Below are 24,069 nucleotides of genomic sequence, written 5' to 3'. Positions count from 1 at the left end.
GGCTGCCATAAAATAATGACATAGACTGAGTGCCTTGCACAATGGAATTTTATTTTCTCACAGTTCTAGATAGTCCTAGATCAAGGTGCCAGATGATTTAGTTCCTGGCAACAGCTCTCCTCCTGGCTTGTAGACTTCTTGCTGTGTCCTTCCCTTGGTGTACGTGCAAACAGTGAATGAGCTCTGGTGTCTCTTCCCCTTTTTGTAAGGACACCGGCCCTATTGGATCAGGGCCCCACCCTTATGACCTCATTTAACCTTAATTATCTCCTTACAGGCCCCAGCTCCAAAAACCAGTCACAGCGGGTGTTTGGGCTTCAATGTATGAGGAACACAATTCAGCTCATAATAATACTTCTGATACAAAATACTGCATTTTAATCTTGAATTTTACACAACCTTCAGAGCATGAAATAAAATGTAATTAAAATCCACCCTCTCTCCTCTCACATACATTTACTTACCTGTTTTCTCAAATTAGGTCATTATTATATATTTCTTATCAAGGGAAGGTTGAGCAGAGGGTCATTCATCATATTTTACCGGCTCAAACTCTAATTTGATATATACATACATAGAAATGGAATACAAAGTGTTAAAATCACATAAAATAGAAAGAAAAGTTTACAAAAAAAAATTAACAATGTCCTTTTACAAAGGCAGTATATTAGATGAAATATTGCATTAGGTGTCATAACTGTTTTTTCTAGTTTTAGAGTCATTTTTTACTCTTTTCTCATACTCACAGGCAATATAACAGCAAATCCTGTTGGTTCTGACTTCTAAGTAAATCCAGAATCCAAGGACTCATGACCCTGTCACTGTGACCAGCATTGTCTGTCACCTCCATTTTCACAGTAGTCTCTTAACTGTCTCCCTGATTCCCTCCTTCCTCCTCCAGACACCAAACCAACCTCCATGGGCACTTACTGAAGTGTAACACAGAGCACATCATCCCCCCACTGGCTTCCTAACTCCCTGAAAGTATAACCCCAAATCCTTCCAGCAACTTGACAGAGTCCTATAAGTGATAGTCCTCCTTTACTTCATTCACCTCATCCCCCACTCCTCTCTTTTGCTCACTTGGATTCAGCCACATTATCTTATTTGCTGTTTGTTGAACATTCCAAATACATTTTCAGCTCAGGTCCTTGCACTTAGTTCTTCAATTTACCTTTAAAGCTTTTTCCTCAAAAAACAAAAAAAAACAAAAAAAACCCTGTGTGCTTCACTCCCTCACTTCCTTTCAGTATTTATGCAAAATGTCACCTTCTCGCTGAAGCGTTCTCTGCCACAGTAACACAACTGCAATGCCTACCCCCAAATTTTGTATCTCCCTTCTCTGTATTTTTGTCCTTAGCACCTATCATTGTCCACCATCATATATTTGACTTATTTATCACATTTATTATCCATTTTCCTCATTAGAATTAAGCTTCCTTAGAGAAAGACATTTGTCTGTTTTGTTCTCTCCTTTATCCCTATTGCCTAGAACAGAGCCTGACACAGGAAACACTGAATGAGTGAATGAATGAATGAATGAATGAATGAATAAGTGAAGTCAATTTTACTTTGAAGCAGTAAAATTCAAAACTATCTCTTAGAAGGGAAAATATTTGTTTGCATATAATGTTATATAAACTGGTCAATAAATAATGACTGGAGTGAGAATGTAGTGAATAATGTAGGATTATGAAGAAAAGAGGAAGAAAAAATTTTAAAACAATCTTTGAGGTAAATAGTCAAGAAAATGCAATTAGGGAAAGGACAACTAGGAAACAAAATCATCAAATCAGGTGACAGATAAGAAAATCCCCGTAAATAACAGCCAATATGATCAATAGATAGCCACAGTCCTCCCCTTTTGCCCTGCCTCAGAGATGCCTCGGCTTCTTGTCAGGGCAGCATCTTCTGGTGAGGCTTTGCAGGGGCCAAGTTCAGCTCATTTCCTATCTGTCTCTCTCTGCTGTTTAATATCTACATTATATTTGAATGTGGCACAGATCAAAGTGGTGGTGATTTCTAAAAGGAAGTAAAATGCCTATTTATGGCAGAGGCGCAGATGGTATAAGTGGAGTAATAATACATCTCCTTTGACTATGAACCTACCTAACTGGTATTTTGATGACCAACTGCCCTTCTCAGCTTATTTTGTTCCCATACTTTGAAGTGGTGTTTTAAGTGGACTTTCATCAACTGTGGTCAGGGAAAAGGTAGAGTCCTTGGGTAGCTAAGGACTAGTCTCAAACGGTTTCATCTCTTTATTTTCCCCAAATATAAAATTGAGAATAATATAATTGGCCTTACTTATATTATAGGATATTTTCTGGCACATAATATTTATTATTCGTTCATCAAACAATGCTTCCTTCTATGTTCTAGGCATTCTAGTAGGTTCTGGGTATTTAGCAATGAACCAAATATATACAGATGCTACCTTCCAGGGAAGTAAATAATTTTTTAAAATGTCTTGTTGATTAGATGGTGCTATATGCTATACAAAAAAAAAAATAATACAGGAGCAAGGATTAGGGGGTGCTGGACCATGGCTATTTTATAATGGATAGTCAAGGTTAGATTGACTGATCATGCAATGTTTGAGCTGAAATGTGCATAAAATAAGGAAGCAAGACGTGGATATCTAAGAGAAACAAGAATTGTAGGTAGTGGAAACAGCAGGAACAAAGTTCCTGGGGTTGCGACATACTTGTGTTGAAGAAGCAGCAAAGAGGCCAGTGTGACTGGAACCGAGGGTCGAGGAGGACAGTGGGTGGCGTGGGGGGCAGAGGTGCATGGGGCAGGGAAGACAGCTCACACAGCCCCTTGTTGGTCATTAGCTCTGAGCTAGATGTAAAGAATTGAGGATTTTTGAATATAGGTATGAAATGATCTGATTCGTGTTTTAAGAGGACCATTCTGGCTGCTGCATTGAGTATGGCTTGAAAGGAGGCAAAAGCAGCAGAATAGCTTGGTGACTGAGAGTTTTCAGGGTCAAAGTGAGGATGAGTTGGATCAAGGCCATATTAATGGAGAAAGTAGAACATGACCAGACTCCAGGTGCAAAGGATAGCCAAGGAATAAAATTATTTGTTGTGATTAGGAGAACTGAGAGAAGCAGTTGCGGGGAGAACAGGAGATTTTAAGATGTTACATTTGCAATTCCTCTTAGAGTTCAAAGTATAGATGCATGTGAGAAGTTGGAGGTTTAAGTCTGGAATTCTGCTGAGATGTCTAAGCTAGAATTATATATGTGTGAATCATCACATGGTATTTGAATGGTATTTAAACCATGAGACTGAATGAGATAACGAAAGCATAGCAATTCCCATATTATGCACTCTTAGAATTTCTATTTATGTGGATTTCATCCATTGATATTTACTATATTAGAGACGTTCCTTATTGGAGTTATATCTATAGACATTTATCATGTTAGATTCAAGCAAGAAATATTTAAAACAGAAGAGTACACAAGTACACATGCCATTAGCTATCAAATGATTATGTCCTATAGCCTTTAGAAAATTTCACTATATGCTTATAAGAGAAAGAGAAGAAAACATACAAATAATGTTTTAGTATTATTATGAAAATAATTTTGTCTTCACTCTGTGCTAGATGCTACAGAGGCTACAAAGACAAAAGTTATCAGGGACTTCCAGGAGACTCCAGACCAAACTTAGAGAAACATGATTTAAGGAATAAACTAATAGACGTGAAAGTGCTTTGCCAAGAAGTATTGGTCTTGGATGGGTTCATACAGAGCTTAATGATCATTGTTCTTACAGTTTGGCTAGTTTTGAAGCCCAGTGCATGGTAAATTGATGTGTTAGTTGATATGCAAAATCATTAAGCTCCTCTAAGAATTTTACACATCACGTTTCTTCTCATTGGCCATAGTTACCATTAAATGACACTTTTTAAAGTACTCATCAAAATCAATAGGCGTATGGTGCTACGTGTGGTACAAAAAGCATGTGATGCTTGTTATTGCATCTCGGAATCACAAATGTGAAGTCAGTGCACTGAGCGCGTGCACCATGGAAGTGCGTAATGCTGCAGACATCCATCACAGTGAGAGCAATGGACAGTATATATGTTGTAAGCTTCCTTAAGCACAATTCCGCATTTTTTGAATCTGCATTTTCTATAACATCTGACACAGTGTAAGATGATTTTAGGGTCAATTGTAAAGAATAAATAAATAAATAAAACAGGCTAAGAAAACAAGAAATATGGTTCTTCGAAAAACTTTCAACCTCGATAGAAACAGAAGGTACACTCGGGAAACTATTGAAGAAAATAATTATCAAGTCCAAATATGAAAATGTTAATTTGGTAAATATTTATTGGATATTTTCTGTTTACGTTTCATGAATTTAAACCTTTAGAGCATGTCGAATAGTAAACCTTTAAGTACAATACAAAAATGACAAAATAAGAATGTTATTAGGTTAAGACTGTCCTAAGTATCTGCCTTCCAGTATAGATGGGGTTTATGAATGTATGCAAATCATATTTCTGTATCTATTTGTTAAATAAGGTCTCCTTTAGGAAACAGAGAGTTGTCTTTGATGATGTTGAGGCAGGATTGCTCCCATGTCAGGAAGCAGTTTCTTAGGATAATAGCCTGATCCCTATAAATAATGGACTTCTTCACTAAAAGGGCGTTTAATCTAAAGCATTCCTATATGTTATGTTGTAGGCGATGGTCTTCTTTTGGAAAGGAGGACGGCTCGTAGCTATATACCTAGTTAATATGTGGAACTGTTTCAAGGACAAGTCAAGAAAAGGTTTGAAGACCAGTCTGAGTTGATTGGTCAGTAAATAACCATTAGACAGTCTAGAACGGAACATGGATATGATGAAAATAATGTTTACAAAAGATTATTTTAGCAGCTCTATATAGGCTGCAAGGAGTAGAGGAAGTGCTAGAAATAGGAGAAAAAAAGAATTTTAAGCAATGCCATCACACATTGCTCTAGTGATTTAGGAAGTTCATTTCCAAAATAGCTGTGGATTAAAAAGAGAAGAGATCCCCTCTGACTCCTGGTTGGTCTGGAAAAAGATTTAGAGAACCACAAATTTTAAGAGCCGTTTGCAGTTATCCATTCTTTCAGGAAACTTAGGACCTCAATGTAAATGCTAAAGACATCACGAAAGTACGTTTTTTCCCCATCAAGAAATTTCCTGAGTAATGTGATGAATGTCATGATAGATCAATAAGTAGTGGACTGTAAGAATACAGCAACTAACATTTAAATCAATGTTTTAAATTAAAGTCTTCCTTTTCGAAGTGCTTGAGGGACATATATATTTCATCATTAACAGTGACCTCAGTGGCCATGACTCTCAGGGAGGCCCAGTGCTTAGCGGAGAAAGGAAGCAGGGAGACAGATAGGACAGTCAGGAAATAGCCCAAGCAATTCTGATGCTCTCTCCTGGGGACGCCGATCCTGGTCTTTGGAGCCTCCTGAGGAAAGCCACGCGTGCTCCAGAGGATGGCTATTCCCCTTAGAATTCATCATCAAAAGAACTTCCTGTGTTTTGTTTTGTTTTTATTTGCATTGATTTGTTTGTGTCTGAAAAATTCACTCTCCTCCTTCCCCCACTTTCCTTCTCTCTGTCTCTCTGTCTCTCTGTCTCTCTCTCTCTCTGTCTCTCTCTCTCTCTCTCTCTCTCTCTGTCTCTTGGCTAGAGATAAAGGGAAACTCATTTGAAGAAACAAATGCCGGTGTCCTCTGTCTATGTGAAAATAGGTCTCTCATCAACTTCCTAGGGCCAGAAGCGTGTTGCTTCCTCTGTTAGTTACAGTTTTATGAGAAGCTGAAAGGGAGTCCCAGCTTAATGGTAGACTGTCTGGGATAGTGTCTCCTACTCATGATTTATCCACTAGGAACATGGCAATGTGCTTTTCTGGGTCTCTTATCTCTTTCTGTCTAGAGAAGTGTCGGTTCTGTAAAGGCTTGTGAGTTTGTAATCTCTGGATCAGCTTATTTATAAACTGCTAATTTATAAACTTCTAATTTATAAATTGCTTATTTTATAAATCAGAGAGCAGCTTATTTATAAATTGTCATACCGCATGAGCAAGTATTTGCATTGTTTTGCTGAAAACAAAACTCATTTTTCCTTACGTAAGTAGATGCTTACGTTTTTACTTAAAGTTGCCTTTACTTAAAATCTAGAAAATAATCGGCTTTTTATTGATTCAGAATCATCCCAGCTGTCAGAAATACAAAACCCTTCAGCTTGTAAAATGTGAATTGCCATATCGGAATATATGGTAGCCTGTCGTGGACAGTCCTTTCTCTCTTTTTACTTTCTTTCCTAAGTAGTCTTTAACTAGACTGAAATGTAGTTTATAATACAGTCATATTATATATAAATAAAAGTAAATAATCATAAGCTTCCTGGTAAAGATAATGCTGAAAAGTTTTACAAAAATGTTTTGCTCAATTTTTTTTTAAAACTATGTGCATTCCCTCATGTTTTGCAAACGAAATAAAAGAATTTTCTTATTTTGAGTACTTTCAAATATGTGTTTCTTTTGCTTTTATTCTTTCCTAGTGTGCGCTGGTATGTGAATGTGCAGCCCCAGAAAGTGTGAGCAGAAAAGACAACTTACCTTTTTTGAATGCAGGTATGTACCTCAGTTCTAGAAACTTCTATTAGTTTCATATCAGCATAGGTTTTAATTTCCTATGAACTCAATACTGAACTTGGGCCGCATTCTCACAGCATCATTTGTGAACACTTAGTAATTGACTTGGTAGTCACAGGAGCCATCAGAGTCGGGGTCGACTTGACAGTGCCGTAAGAATGATATATGGAAACCTTACCTAAATGCCCATCAACAGACGATTGGATAAAGAAATTATGGTTCATATATACAGTGGAATGTTACTCAGCCATTTAAAAAATGAAATCCTACCATTTGCAATGGCATGGATGGACCTAGAGGTTATTATGCTGAGTGAAAAAAGTCAGACAGAGAAAGATAATAGTGGACAATTTGGTGATGGACAGAGGGGAGGCGGTTTGCGGGGCTGGGAAAATGGGGTGAAGGGTTAAAGAAGTACAAATTGGTAGTCGATAGATGGTCACAGGGATGGGGAACACGGCATAGGGAATGAAGTTAGCATTAATATATTGGCTAGGTGGAAGGCCAGAGGAGAGAAAGGGCAATTAGGGCGATCATTTTATAAACTATATAAACGTCTAACTAATGTACTGTATACTTGAAACTAATTAGAACAAAAATGTTATCTTCTAAAAAAACAAAACAAAACAAAACAAAACAAAACTTGCCTATGTGGCAAAACAAATGCCCGTTATGTTATCTTCTAAAAAAACAAAACAAAACAAAACGAAACTTGCCTATGTGGCAAAACAAATGCCCAATAGCTGTTGGATTTTATATTCTCTGAAACGAAACACATGGGAAGACAGAGTAAGTATTAGAAATGCAAAGCTCTTATTTAATTTGACTTTCTAATTATAGAACTCAAAATAAAGTTGTTAAGACAGTAGAAATATGGGTCTGGTAGGAAAAATTCATACACACTTCTGTACCTTCCTGGATATGTATGTATATAATGTGTTACTTATAGTAATATATTTGAATTTCAACAAAGCACTAAACTGTGGTAAATGATGACCTTGTGAATAAAATTGAGACATATGGTACAGTTAAAAATGTATGATAATATATATATGCAAGGTATGGAATTAATATTTGAATAATAATGTAAATTATGGTACCAATAATGATGTTACTACATAATGACTATTACAATGACGGGCAATATGCGTAATGCCTTATATGCCTTGTCTTACCTTGCTTTCTGATTCCTGATGTGTGCTATGAAGAAGACACTATCATTTGACAGATGAGGCAACTGGTCAAGGTCATGTACCTAGCAAATAGCACATTCAGAATTTATATCTAGTTTTGATCCAGGCCTTTCTTTTTATTGGTAGGCTGTGCTATTACTAAAAAGCCATTAATTAATAAATTGGTGTAGCAATGTAATAAGCTTTAATATTTTTCTAGTCCTACCATGTTATACGTTTAAACAAAGACATAAATAGCATAATAATCAGCTCAATGAATGATACCAAACTTCAAAGGCTTACTAATCCATAGCCCCTAAACTATTAGCAGTTCTTCCCTGAAGGAAGCCACTAATAATAGAGAAAAAGAATAGAAAAAGGGGAGACAAGCTTTCGACTGTCTTTATTTTGTTTTATACACACAGAGAACTGAAAATGAAATTTAACAACAAAACATTAACTATACTTATGTAGAATGAGGGATTATACCAAAGATAGCAGCTCCTTCTCAACTTATGACAAAATGACTTTTTAAAAAAAATTTATTAAGGATATAATATTGGAGGGATGTGCATTAAACAGTGAAGGGTCTACCCAGTTAGGCCGTCTATAAATAAGTTATTAGTGTTGTGAAAATATCTTATGCACCCTCAAAGGCTCCCCTCACATTTATTTTTCCACGTGTAAGCTGACCAAACCTTTAGTCATTTATCTTAATATATCCAGATAGTTTATTTAATTTACTAAACATCAGTGTTGAGAAATAAAACTGAGTGTAAGAGATGTTAAGTTCATCTGAAGTACAGTTTGAATGAATGAGGTTATCACCAAAATCATCTACACTATAAGAATTTTGTAATGATTCATTCGTGTGAACCTTATAATTTTTTATGCACACAAAAAGAAATGCCATTTTAAAATACCATTTGGGTTAATATAAACTTCAAAGAGAAAGAGAGATGGCTAAGTATGAAGATATATTACCTAAAGAAGCAGAGACAGAGGGAATATAGTGAAAAATAAATCTGCACCTCCTAATGCTTATGCCATAAAGTCATAAAGTCTGTAAGGCTTAAGTCTTGGAAGTGTACCACTTCTTCCAGATTACTAGAGCGCTATTCCTCATGTGTAAATAGTAATGTCACAAAGACAACTGCCATGGAATTTATGGAAGCAGCTGCATTCTGCAATTTAAATATACTTAGTGGAATGAGAGATGATTGCTTAGTGCTTTTCTCCTTTCGTGGAGGTGACAGTTTTGGTGGTGATGCTCCACTTAGTTCCAGAGACATTTTTCAATCTCCTTAATTCAAGCAGCCAGGAGGAGGATGCACAACCTAGAATCTTTGGCACAAATATTTTCTTTAAACCTTTTTATATTAGGGAAAAATAAGACCGAATGACAGGCAAATGTTAAAAGCTAGATTTAAGAAAAATTAAAAATAGAACTAAGTACTGTGTATGAAATGTTTCTGTTCAAAATATAAAAATGTGTTGTATAGATTTAAAATATGTATGACTTTGGCCTGTGTGTACCTTTGTCTTTTGTTCTATTTATTTATCTATCTAAACTCAGCAACTTTAGAATGCATCTATTATATTCCCATGTGGCATTTTTTTAAAAAATCTGTAGACAGAGAGAGTTATCGACATTCTTCTCAGGCCTTTAAGCCTTTGTGTTAATGTATCGTATGGAAGCCGCCAGCCTCAGTGAGTTACGAAGGACTTACTGAGTGAATGGAAAAGAATGTCATATCTCATAGCAGCTCTTCCCTATTCTATTTATATCTCTAGAAATTTAATTTACAATTCAGGAAATTCACTTATCTATTGTAATATTAAAAAGAAAAAGCTCTTCTCCCTGAGGTCTCACTTTTTCCATGCCCTGTTTTGCAAGTTGAATGTGTACATTGGGAATCTGGGGGGATTAATGGTAGGAGAGAAAGGATTAGGAGGAGGAGGAGAGGAGAATTTATAATTCCAGGAAAAAGTACCATAAGTGTATGGGAAACCAAGTTCCTTTTAGCTACTGGATGTTATTTTTTCTGAAACAAGACACACTAGAAGACACAGTACGTTAGAAATGTAAAGCTCTCATTTAGTTTGACTTTCTAATTGTATAACTTGTATAATAAAGTCGTTAAAACAGCAGATTCACCTCTAATTATTTGCTTATCGATTCAAGCACAATGGTGGTAAGAACACTTAAATCTCTTTGCTGTTGCGGTGGGGGGAGCTGGGGAAGTTGATTTTGGACATAGACAAGAGCAGATGTTGAGGTCTCATATGTCCCTCTAAATCACATCATCTGAGGTGCCTTGTCTGCAGCAGAGCAATAACAAGTGGGTGCTCGTGGTATTAATATAAGAGCAGTGACAAGCGGTCAGATCCGGTGTCAAAGCCTAGAATTGCCAACTAGCAGCGTGACCCTGACAGACAGGTCATCTTCCTTGGACATCAGCTTTTTTAAAATGACCCAATTAACCTGGCCAGTCTTTGATTTCTTTGCTTTCAAATGTTTGCAGGTGATATAGCTTAGTTTAGCTTTTGCTATTTTTTTCTTCATTTTAGAAATATTTCATAAAAGTATGCATTTAAAGAGTTTCACATGTAGTCGCATGTCCCTGGTCATTTACAGTTGTCTTTCTCAGGAGTTATTTATATTAAATAAGCCTGACCATAGATACACCATTTTAAAATTTTGTCAGGAAGACAATTCGCTCTATATTTCTTAACTCTCCCAATTTTCTTTGTAAAAATATAATGCTACATAGCACTTCAGTTGACCCCTATATTGCTATGCCAAATCCATGGAGCTAATGGGCCCTGTCACAACGTTTTCTATTATCTTCACTTTTTGAGTGAGTTCCTCCCTGTCAGCAAACGTTAGATCTAATTCAGCACCTTCCTTGACTGAATTCCATACACCTTGAGTCATGAAATTATCCTTTATAGTCTTTAAAGACCACTTTCACGCTATATATCGACTTGTATACTGTCCTTCATATTCACAAAGGGTGTATCTGACAGCGATGATTTCCCTGACTGCGTAAGCTGGAATCGGAACTGGGATTGCCCTTCCATCGGTCCTAAATTCATACAGTTTTCTCTATTTGGAGAATTGGTGTTTGTACGTCTCGCTTCACAGATGAATCACACCTTTTCTCGGAATCAACCACTATATTTTTTGTCCTCTTTTTCCAGAATAGCCTTGTACTATTGTTGCTTTGCAGAAGATGCTAGATTGTAAGCCATTTAAGAAAAAGGAACAGTCCTTTTTTATTTCTGTGTCTCTAGGGTCAGATTATAATAGGAACTCAATAAATCCTTGTCAAATGGCTGATAACACGGTATATCTGATCATTTGAATTTATGCTTCAGGTAACAAAAAACTGCATTGTTATTCTCTCCAGAAAATAAAGTGTTCAAATTTAATTGTTTAGGTTTGAAATAAAATAATTTATTACTTTTCTTAAAAATTACTACCAAATTCTTATTTTTAAATGTTTTCTGCCTCATACGGTACCATAGATTTTAAGCGCCTTTCACAATACCACACAACTGAAATGAATATTAGGGTGGCATGCTCCTCACTACTACTGCCATCCAAAGCAATACATGACTTAGAATGTTTTAAGAGATTTTGTTAAAAATATTTCCCTCTACACTTATTTGAGTCCTGATGAATTCCAGGTAAAAAGTATATCTCAGATTTCCTCAGTTCTTCTTTTCATTCATAAGGTACTAAATCTACTACCTTATCAAATTTTAGATGATATCCTTTTATATTAACAAAGATATCTCTGTTGTATTTTCTCCATACTAGTTAAAATAGATTTTGGCCTTGTATTTATAGCTCTCTGATATATAAAATATGGAGTCATTTTGGTTCATTACATTGGCCCTTGATTCCATATACTTATCACCAGATTTCTTTGTTCTTTGCTATTTTAACAAATGAAATGGAGTCCATTAATCTTACTCTTTTGGAATTTCCATATATTTTCCATATATTTTCATTTCTGTATGCTAATATAGTTAGGATGTTAAGTCACTTCAGTAGAATTCAATAGTGAATTCACTATCTAATAATCAATGGAAACATCTCTTAGATACCTCTAAATGCTTCCACTGTCTTTCTCTTGTAAGTACGTTTCCTCCTCCACTACCCACTTTAGATAAACTAGAAGAAAAATATAGGCAAGAAGATGATATAGTCAAAAAGGTAACATTTTTTAGATAAGTGTGAAGAGGCCTTTCTCTTTATGGTTTTTCCTTCATTCTGGTGCCTGTGCTCTGAGGTTTTTAGTTATGTCCTTCCCTCTTACATTTCCCCTTCTCGGTGTACATGGTTTTTGATGCTCTGTTTTCCTCTTGGGGAAAACAATGGTAAATACCAGAGTTGCAAGGTTTAAGCTCATTTCTGTGGAACATTTGCATTTACCGGGCACTAGGTGCAGGTGCAGGAGATGAAACGAGGATGAGGAAAGTAGCACAGTCTTGTCCTTCTCAAAGTTCACATTCTGATGGGGGTCACTAAAAAGAAAACAGGCCATTGCAGTACCAGTAGTAAGACACATGATAGAGATGGGAATGAGAAATATAAAGGAGAGACACCTGTGGGAAAGCAGGGGGTGGAAACCAAGGAAAGCTACCTGGAAGAGGTGATAGCTGAGCTAAGTCTATAAGATGGTTACCTATAGCCAAGAAGGAGGGGTGCTCCTCTGAGATGTGGGGAATGCTTTGAACAGAGGCAAATTGGCAAGAAGCAACTCAATTTCGGTAAACTACAGGTCGTTCCATGTTGCTCAACGTGAATTATAAGCCAACTTCTACCTTTTAGAGTTTTCTTCTTTACTTTAGTTACTGAATCAACAGAGCAAATCGAACTAGAATGAGTGAAGCAAACCATTTTTTTTTGACCACCTAAAATCTGAAATCCAAATTTTACGTACTAAACTCGCCAATTATCATCACTGGAAACTAAAGGCTCACAAATATTATTTTTATATTTTATTCTGATATCTGTTGCAGTTTTTCTTATTCTTAACTTTGAATTGAAGAAAAAGGATTGAGTCTGCGGGGTTTGGCTAGACTGGAACTTTGTCCAACTCAGCTTATATCCTATTTCTATTCTTCTTTTTTTTTTGCAACTCAATACAAATAATATAATTTAGATTTTATAACAAACTCAGAGGATAGTAACTAAAAATTTCTTGGGAGTTTTTCTTTTTTAACAATTAATTTCATCTATATTATTTTAAAGAGATATCTCTACCGTGTATTTGGAGTTCCTCTCATATTTTCTTACCCTTTCTTTTCTATTAGCTATGCTTTGGACAATGTTTTAGTGATTTCTATTATGCTTTTCAATTCTCACCCAATCTTAAAAAGAGCCAACCTACATTTTAGATGTATATAAATATCAGCTATTTTCAAGTACAAATAAGGGAGTGTCATTATCTAATGGGATTGCAGATTTATCTGTAGTAAGTATAATGTAACATTTGGAGAATAGACAATGTATGTACATTCAGCTGAATAATTAAACTATTAAACAACTCCATAATTAAAAGCTACAGAATGAATAGATTCTCTGCAAGAATCTGTAGTACATTAAAATAATGATTTTGTAAGGCTTTGTGCCAATAAAGTCAGATTCCATTTAAATATGTGATTCCTATCACTTCCCAAAACCAAGAAAGTCCATGAGGATAATCACAAATGAGCTTCCTCTGGAGAAATATATCAAAAACAACCTGATAGAATGAGGCTTCTTGATGATCCCCTTGACCCTGTATCCAGATTTCCAAAAACTTTTGTGCACTCCATCAGCATCCTTAACAGAGACACAGAAAGGAGAAAATCACCTTTGTGATTTCTCTCTGGTTTATCTTTTCTGCCTCAGATTCCTTGGGCGTCATCTTTTTTTGTGTGTATTGTGTATGTGTTAGCTTTGGTGAGCATTTTCTTGGCATCTTTACTTCAATCATTCAGAATGGGAGCAGCTTGGCTTTCACAATTGCTGAATCTTATTAAAAAGCAGGCGGCACGTAATCTTGTTAAAGAGAACCTATTATAGTGTCTGGGAGAAACAGTACAGAAATTCGAGTTGTGCTGCACCATAGGGGTTCAGTCTGTTATTTCCTTTCTGTCCCTATGTTCACATTATGAGGTAGGCCTAAGGGAGTGTATCAATATCTGGATCAGCTTAGAACTTTACCCGTTTTAAGTCATCACAAGACCATGATATCATTCGAAATGTGTCCACTACTTTTCTCTTGGTAGAATGAGTTATATATTTTTAGCAATCATTTTGGCAAAAACGGTGACAAAAATTAAGAGAATAAACACAGGGCTCTCAAAAGGAACTCATAATAGATATTAGTTATTGTTGCTGAGTTGAGTGTATCATATGGTCAGAAACATATTTCCTATATGAAGAAAAATTTGACATCAGTGGTGAGCCAGAGCTGAAAGTTACAGACTCATTTACAGAGCTGGAGTGTATGTGCAGAACTGTTGAAATTTTATCTCTACTGTAGAGGAGAAGCATTAAAAAAATTGACAAAAATGTTCATCATTTATGGCCCATGGTTCAATATTTGATGCATGAATACCATGCCTTATTTTTCATGTGAGGATGACAAAGTCTCCTCACTATCAACCCAGTAAGAATTTTGAGTTGAGAACATCTTATCTGGATATTTTTATAAGCAGTACAACAAATTTGCATGGTAGTTAAAAGTCAGGTCATATTTTTTCATTATTAAGCCCTGCTTCATTATATGGTATTTTAGGATCAGAGTAGAAATCTTTCTGGAACAAATTGGGTTGTAAAGTGGATCTCACTATACCTGCATTGAGATGCTGATAAATATACATGATTCAGTACTAATGTTTGGAGACCTATGAGTTTCAAAAGATCAGAATTGTCATACAAATTAGGAGACATTATTGAGAATTTTGGGTTTTTTTTGGATAAGCAAGTTGTCTGATTTTAAAAATTATTTGTCCCTAAGTTATTCCTTAAAAACAGCAGTATTTCCACAGAATCCTCGGGTGTTGTGTACGAGATGGTCAGAGGAGAGCTCTAGGACGCATTAATCAAACTGCCCTTGATTCCTGCTCAGGCTATTTCAACAAATATTTATATTTAGAATACACTGAAGAACTTTAAAATGAAAACAATAAAATCCAAAGTTGAAGGACTAGTTTACGATAAAAGAAAACAAAGAATTTTATAATTTGTAAGTTAATTCATAGTACAAATTTTCTAAAAAAGTAATTATTTTTTCTATGAAAGGCAAGAAAAATCCAAGGATTTTTAACCATAGTTTGGGAGATACAAAGGTTCTGTGTAATCTTAAAAAAAACAAAAGAGAGGTTAAAAAAGCAGCACTTAATACTGAGTATAGGTAAACCAAATAATTGAATATTTACTTAGGTTACTAAGAACAAATTGGGCATTTCAGAGATGGAGTTTTTGTCTGACTGTAAAAAAAATTCATTTATATTTCTGATCACATTGACTATGTTTGAATTTATGAGATCTCATGAATGGTTTAACCTAACACTATATTGAATTTAATACATACTTTTTTTCTTTCTCTGACTCTAGAGATATGACAATAGAGGATATAGTAAAATTCTTATATCTTTAAAATGTTGTCACTTTAAAAATGAATGAAACATCATAGTTCCTTTCATTGATTGGCTGTAAGTTTTTACATTTCAAATGAAAGAAAATATATATGATATGACCTAATATCTAAAATATATAAAGAACTCATACAACTCAATAGCAAAGGAAACAAACAATTCACTTAAAAATGGGTAGAGGATATGAATAGACATTTTTCCAAAGAAAAAATACTGATGGCCAATAGATACATGAAAACATCTCAACATTACCGGTCATCAGAGAAATGCAAATCAGAACCACAATGATATCACCTCGCACCTATTAGCATGGGGATTATCAAAAAGACGAGAAATAACAAGTGTTGGCCAGGATGTGGAGAAAGGAGACCTTTGTGTACTGTTGGTGAGAATGTAAATTGGTGCAGCCACTATAAAAAACAGTATGGAAGCTTCTCAAAAAAAAAAAGAACTAATATATGATTCAGCTATATACCCCCCCATGTTCATTGCAGCATTATTTTCAATAGCCAAGACATGGAAACAACCTAAATGCCCATCAGTGGATGAATGAATAAAGAAGATGTGGTATATATGTGCAATGGAATATTATTCAGCCATTAAAAAGAATGAAATCTTGCCATTTGTAATAACGTGGATGGACCGTGAGGGCATTATGCTAAGTGAAATAAGTCAGACAGAGAAAAACAGATACCATGTGATCTCATATATGGAATCTAAACCAACAACAACAACAACAGCAAAAACAGAAACAAAATAAACAAACAAAACCCCGAACTCATAAATACAGACAGCAGATTGACGGGTGCCAGAGAGGCAGGGGAATAGAGGGGGCCAAAGTGGGTAAAGAGGGGTCAAAAAATACAAATATCCAATTATAAAATAAATAACTCATGGGGATATAATGTAAAGGATGATGACTGTAATTAATAATACTGTATTACATATTTGAAAGTTACTAAGAGAGTATATCTTAAAAGTTCTCATTGCAAGGGAAAAAATGTGTAACTAAGTATGGTGGTGAATGTTAGCTAGATTTACTGTGGTAATCATTTTGCAATTTACACAAGTATTGTACTCCTGAAATTAATATGATGTTATATATCAATTATACATCGGTAGAAAAAAGAAACTAATGTTACGTATGGATCTGTGATATAATCTAATTGATAAAACTTAAAGATCATATTTAAGTTAATATAATTTATTTAGATATACAACTCTAGATATTAAATATTGTCTCTTAATATACTGGAGATATTTTATTACTGTTTTCTGGCTTCTGTTAGTACTTTTGAAAAGTGCACACTCTGGCTAATTCTTAGTAGAGGGTAAGTAATTGTACTGGAAGCTTTAATATGGTTGAAGAATGGAATACTTGAAATCAAGATTTATGATATAGTATCAATTCTGATCATAATTTCCAAACTCTACCTTTGCGAATGAATGGTTGCAGACAAATAGGTCAATAGATCCACATTTTAATGTTCAGAAAGATATTATATGTTTACCCAAGTAGTGAATGAGATAGTGTCTTATAGAACCCCCAAATTTTGAAAGACATTTTACCTATACATTGAGGGGACTTGGCCCACATACCATGCTCTGTATTATTTTAAGCCTTACATCCACTTCAGTAGCAAATTCTGTTTTAATTCAGCTTTATTGGTAAAGTGGAGCCACATAATCTTGGATATTTGACTGGTGAGTGACCGGATATTTTATTGCCCATTACGCTTTGATGCATGAGTGTAACGAAGACATTCATTGTCCAATGGCAATGAAAATAAGATTCTGCTCTGGAACATATGCTTGCGAAGGTGATAGGAGTGTTGGCTTCACACATACCCAAAAGTATCAAGTCTTATCTTAATATCTGGTCCTACACTTTTTCTTTAAATCTTTAAAGCCTTTTTTTGGCATGGCCTTATTACTTCTCCCCTAATCACTGCCCACCCACACTGAATGCACAGTTTGTTCATTATCTCCCTGTCTTGCTTCCAATAATATGCGTTTTCAAGAAGGTATGTTATTGAGTCACTGGCACTAAAGTATGTATGATCCTTGAATTGTAATAGATCATAAGCCAAGGTATAAACTTCTCTAACATTTAAGAAATAAATAATTTTCAGTACTAGGACCATTTAAAACCTCTTAAATAACATTGTTTGTCATCTAAGAGCGATCAGAAAAAATTCAGAAATATATTTTTTCAAAGTATGTATTATGTATAAATACATATATTTTCATCTATATTCTAAATACACATGCTGTAAGAAAATCTTTATAAGAGAAAGGAATTAATAGGTGGTAAATTAGAGAATCACAGTAGCCACATTTACGAATTAAAATTTGATGTGTTAATTTTTTAATTTAATATAAAGTGTATGTCCTGAAAGCTACTGAAAAAGTAAGATGTAAGAATCAAATTCTTAGAAATTCAAATACAATAATGGCTTATGATAAAAAAACAAATTTTTGATTAAACATATAATTAGAATGGTACCCCAATGAATGATTTTGTTAATTGGTCTTCATCTAATGTGCATATCTTTGTAATTTAACCATTAAGCTTGTTTCTTTCCTTCCTCCTCAGTGTTAAAGAATCCAGTGTGTAAATTATATAGATTTCCCACATCTGACAACAAATGGATGCGAATCCGGGAGCAGATGTCAGAGAGCATACTTTCTTTTCATATTCCTAAGGAATTGATCTCTCTTCACATAAAAGAAGATTTGTGTAGGTAAGAGAAAATAATTTCTGATTGTTTCTCACATTACTTATTTTTTTCTATAAACCATTTTTTCTTAAAGAACAATGATAACATCAAATTCTGGACCCACACTGTCTGTTATGATGGCCATTAGCCCTGAGTGGCTGTTAATCACTTAAAATGTAATTAATCCAATTTGAGATGTTCTGTGAGTGTAAACTATACAGCAGAATCTGAATTCTTAGCACACAAACATAAAGACTGATTTCATAGTTGTTATTAAATTTTAAAATATTATTAATTTCACTTGCTTTTTTCTTTTTAAAAGATTACTAGAAAAAATGTAATTACATGTTTGACTCCTCTTTGTGACTTGCATTGTATTTCTATTGAAAAGCTCTGTATTTAGCTGATAACCTGAGATTTGATCTTGCTAACCATCCTTGCTTGTGTCTTTATCTCGTCTGTTTTTGGTTACTGTTTTTGGTTACTGTTTTTGTAAGAAACTCCTGCTTCACTCTTCCAATTACTCGTCTGAAAGAAAACTTTCAGGCGTTTCTTGGTCTAAAAACTCTGAAATGATCGATAAAGTATGCTATGTGAATGAACAGTATCGTCAGACAATAAAATTAAATCCAATGCTGTAATAAAACAGAAGGACATGAGAGCTGGTAGTGGATGAGAATTTCTTTGAGCCACGACTAATGAGATGATTTGTTTCTCTGCCTTATACACCTCCTTTAAAAATGTAACTTTTTACAGTAACTTTAAAAATGTAACTTTTTACAGTAACTTTAAAAATGCTGAATACTACATTATACTAGACACTGTTAAGGCCCTAAGTCTCAGAAAATTAGCAACTCTTTTTAATAGTTAACATTTTGGAATTGCTAAAGTATACAACAGAGTGAGACATGTCCAAAGTTTGGATTTCTGCCGTGAGCTCACATTAGTACACTAAACTACTTAATATTATTGTCCTCCTTTAGTAAACTCTAATGCCTAAGGGATGTCATATTGACCTAAGCCAGTGAGCACACCATGGAGTGGGCAGGTCAAACCTGGCCATATTGACAACACAATCATAAGCTTCATAACAACGATATTTCAGTCAGTGATGGACCACATATATAACTGTGGTCCCATAAAGATATAATGGAGCTGAAAAATTCCTATCGCTCAGTGATGTCATAGCAGCCAGAACATCCTGGCAATACAAAGCATTACTCACAGGTTTGTGGAGTGGCCGATATAAACAAACCTTCTGTGCTGTCAGTCGTATAAAAGCATAGCGCATACAATTCTGTACAGTCCATAGTACTTGATAATGGTAATAAACAACTATGTTACTGGTTTATGTATTTACTATACTATACTTTTTGTTATTTTAGACTGCACTCTACTTAGAAAAAACACGTTTGCTGTAAAACGGGCGCCGTGTTATGCCAGCGGTAGCCTCATACCTCTCGTGTTTATTGCATCTGTTGATTGCATCGTTTTCTCTAGTGCTTGATTTAATCTCATGTTGTTTCATACGTGCTGTGCAGGCTTGCAGCCTAGAGGCAATAGGGTAGACCATATAGCCTAGGTGTGTAGTAGGCTATACCATCTAGGTGTGTACTAGTGCCTCTCTGATGTTCACACAGTGACACATTGCTCAGGATGTATCCCCGTTGTTAAGAGTTGCCTGCCTGTATTTGTTAAGATAGGAACGGCTGCACAAATAGTATATACCCAAGTGAGGAGAAAAGAAAAAGAAAACAGAACTTGGATTTTAGGGAAAATCAGACAGGAAACTGGATTATAAGAAAACGACTTGCATCTAGGGAAATAAAGATTGAAAGAGGAACAAGAAGGTGGGTATTTGAGAATAGCAGATGATGAGAATCAGGCCATAGAAATTAGACAACAGGTATTGACACTGCCCAAGAGAAGCCGTAAGATGTACAGAAACCTAAGCAGATTACTTGTAAGAGCCAGCTGCAAGAATGAATTAATGTAAGCACATTGTTCAATGCTGTCCCTACTTAGAGCCAGTACCAGGAGTAGCTGATGGGCAAAACAAATTCCCTGGAAGAATAAGCAAGCTTATGTGTTAGAGCAGAGGAGCATGGAGTTTGGATCTCCTAAGTCATAAAAGAATTATTATCCTCAACACGGTTGTATTCTAGACTGCTGGACACTAAGAACCATCCCTACTAGAGTCATATAAAGGTCAGGTTTCACACGGAAGAGTTGGAAAATATGATTGTTCTTCACAGCAGTTATAGAATAAGGACGGACTCACAGTAAAGCATAAGTTGGAGTGTCAGGTAGAACCTTGTGCCTTTATTTCAGCTGAGAATCTCAGAACGGGAGTTGCCAAATAAAGCAGATTTAAGAACTTCGGGCTAAGCCTTACCCTATAAAATGGCACCTGAAAGCTGCATCTAACTTAGACAGTCCTAAATTTCCCACTAAAATACCTACAAAGACACAGAAAATGGAAAATGATGACCTTTTAAAAAAACATTAGCTATTAACATAATACTGCATTATACTCTGTACTATATATAACCTAATGACTAATCATCAGACTCTTATTTTGGGATTGAAAATTTTAGTTGATGGACCGTTAATCTTATTTCATCTAAAAGTATAGCAAGCTAGTGAGAAAGAAAGGGAAGTGAAAGACCCCCACTGCCACCTCAGTCAGTCTTTTGTCATCGTTTAAAAGCCCCATAAAGGCTGAGCAGCTGACCTGCATGTCTGCTACCTTTGAGGGCTCCCTTGTGTTCTCTCCCACCCCTACCTCCACTCCCACTCCCGTTCTATCTCTCTGTCTATCCATTCACTGACAGACAGTAAATCCCAGGGGGGGATAATCAGTAGGAAATAAGGAGAAAGCGGCCATTAAACCATTGAATTTTAAGAGGCATCGCCTCTATGACTGTTTTATTATTTTTAATGCAAAAAAAAGTGTCATCTACCCATCCTGTTCTCTTGCCTGTCTCTGTATCTCTATGTTCATATGTGTTCGCAGCAAAATGGAAAAATGCAAACACATTGAAGGGGTAGTTTTGATGGAGACAAAGGAACAGTGCCTTCAAATATAAAGTTCCCTTGCAAGGAACCGAACTAGGAACTGTCATCATTATACACTTGGGAATGGTTCAGAGAAGAAAATCCCATTTCAGCCTTATAAAACTAATCTGTAAAAACCCGATAGATTCTGAACATGGGGCACTCTTCCAAATACCTTTGAGTTTCTCCAACTCCTTTTCTGTGTAAATCTTCCATCATTAAAATGTGTTTTAAAAAACTTAACAATAAATCTTTTAAAATTTTGTGAAGGAAAAGAGAAAAAAAATCATACCGAAGACTTAAAAGGGAAATAGAAAAAAAATCTGTAGGAACATTGACTCACCGTCTCACTAGAGTATAAGAGGGTGTGGTTATTATGAAATAGAATCAGAAAGCCAAGGAAAGGACCTCAGCCTTTCTTTAGGGAAAATGCCAAGAAGAAAAGAATAATGGTGGGAATAATGAAATGGTAAATAACGACAGCCTAAGTAAATCCACAGAGCAAGCAGAAAAGGACAAATTTAACACTGAGAAATAATATTAGTGTGGAAAACAAACATGATTATCTTCTCAAATGCTGAACAAAGGTGAAAAAAAAGTTTAAAATGGTGAGAAATAAGATGTTAGATGTGCAGAGCATGAAGCTGGAAACTACCCAACGATTTTGTGTTCTCAAGGAAGAGCAATTAGTGCCAAAGCTTGGGAAAAAGAAACAGTGAAAACTTATGCAGTTTTTTTTTTCTCTTTTACATGTTAAAACCAAGCTAACCTTACACTTCCCTGCAAAAGCCTGTGGAAGAACGTCTACTGATTTTTGAAAGGAAAAGGCTATGACCCCACTTTACAATATAGGATCAGGTTATGAATTTTTTAAGAATGAAGGCAATGAAAATGACATACTTAAATATGCAGGAGCTCAGAATATGTCACCTGCAAAACTTTCTTGAAAAATCTACTTCAAGATAGATGCCATTCAACTGAGAAAATAATTTAAAAATTATATTTCTAATATAATATAAAAATAAATTATAATATGAAATCAACATGATATGATGTAATACATTAAAAATGTAAGAATAGGACATGTCCTGCAGAAGGACTCAAAGCATTTTTCTTGGTTGAGCAGAATCTCCAGCCTGGACAGAGCTTTACTCTGAAGATCTTTCCTCGGCTTCTTTTAACTCTAGTCTTATTCCGATCCCAGAATGTATTTGACATCCTTCAACCTCCCTCCCGACTCCATACTTTCTCTCAAACTTATTTATGTTTCACGTTTTCATGTTTTCTTCTCTAATCCCAACTGCCACGATCCCTGGGCCTATGATAGTGCAACAGCCTACTAATGACTTCTGCCATGGCCTCACTTGCTTAAAATCCATGGCTCTCGTTGCAGACTCACAGGATCTGATTGAAAATGTAAAATGCAGATTTCCAGTAGAGCTTTCTGGAGACAGCCTTGCTAGTTAACCACTTGCGAATTATACTAGAATTATGTATTGGGAAGGCAAGGGAAGATTCTCTTTATAAAATACTCAGTGTAACACCTTGCTTTTGTAAAGTTTACTGAATTACTGCACAGTCAAGATACATAGGAAATTTGGCATGGAAAGGCAGACCAATTCTTTGATCTAACATCTCAAAGGATGGGGACAGTGACAACTAGTATATAACATTATGGAGTTATTATAATGGAAGTAAAGGGAGAATAGCATGTTGAAAACAGCTCAGAAATCCTAAATTCATAGGGGCGTGCGCGCGTGTATCTGTGTGTTTACCTGCATTGATAATGCTTCAAGTTTCACAGTCCTTCAACTTGGGTTGAGTGCAGACAAGTTATGTAGGTCGTGCCAAACTGCCACCTATAAAATTTTTACGGTTCATTTTAGTGTTGCCACATATCTTGTTGTTGAGTATTTTCTTCAGATTTTGTGCTCCTTCAAAGTTTTGCTGTGCTCGGTCTACATTGAAATATGTTAGAGTTGAAGCCCCATGACAACTACAAATATAATATTAAATCATGGTGCACACATGTATATGTCTGTCCAGATGGCAGGTTCTGGTGGCTGTATAGTGTTTAACTTTATTAAAAAGGTATACATTTCTACACTATAAAACAATATTTGAAAACCTATAATGGCACAAAGAATTTTAAAGATATGAACTGTTTCAAAGAAAATGAACCTCATGGTCCATAAAACTCCCCAGGAAAACATTAGTTTGATTTATATCATGTGTTTTTCTCTTATTTTTCCTTCTTCATTTCTTTCCTATACATATTTTTCTCCAATGATCCCAGACGTGGGAAAAAGAGAAACTTTGTGGCATAGTGTTGGGAGATTAGAAGAAAGGATAAGAATATTTTCCGACAACTTGAAAACTTTCTTAGTTTTTATATAAAATATAAATATTTGTATGTATCATGCAGAGAAATAATCCTATAAATAAAATATTAAAAATCTGAACCAAAATACTTTAGTAGAGAAAATGTAGAGTTTGGAACATATAAACTTTAAATAAAAGTTTTATTACCATTTCTTTCAGAGAATGTACATGCTTCATCTTAGATAATGGTGTTTGTGAATGTACAAAATTTGTGGTGATAAAATATATTAATGAAGACAAACTTTTTTGTTGAACATTATGTATTTCAAATATTTTGTATTCTATATATTGAGAGCTATGTTATAGAACCATGATAAATGTGTCTATATGACTATATATCAATCTATTTCTTGAACAGTGTAGTCTCATCTATGAAAATGACAGTAAGATATTTTAAAATCCCAGATTTAAA

The 24,069-nt window shown here is 35.1% G+C and overlaps 1 protein-coding gene across 2 annotated transcripts in view; it reads left to right on the top strand.

Moving 5' to 3' along the window:
• Positions 1–24,069, top strand: part of INPP4B (inositol polyphosphate-4-phosphatase type II B) — a 557,392-nt gene that overhangs the window by 396,555 nt on the left and 136,768 nt on the right. For both annotated transcript variants that reach the window (XM_006906232.3, XM_025042642.1), the window contains 2 exons: positions 6,571–6,643; positions 18,095–18,242. In XM_006906232.3, coding sequence (XP_006906294.1) covers positions 6,571–6,643; positions 18,095–18,242 — 221 coding nt within the window. The remainder of the gene's footprint in view (positions 1–6,570; positions 6,644–18,094; positions 18,243–24,069) is intronic.

The sequence above is a fragment of the Pteropus alecto genome, unplaced genomic scaffold, assembly GCF_000325575.1.
Source record: "Pteropus alecto unplaced genomic scaffold, ASM32557v1 scaffold50, whole genome shotgun sequence".
NCBI lineage: Eukaryota > Metazoa > Chordata > Mammalia > Chiroptera > Pteropodidae > Pteropus > Pteropus alecto.
This window is presented reverse-complemented; position numbering and strand designations above follow the sequence as displayed.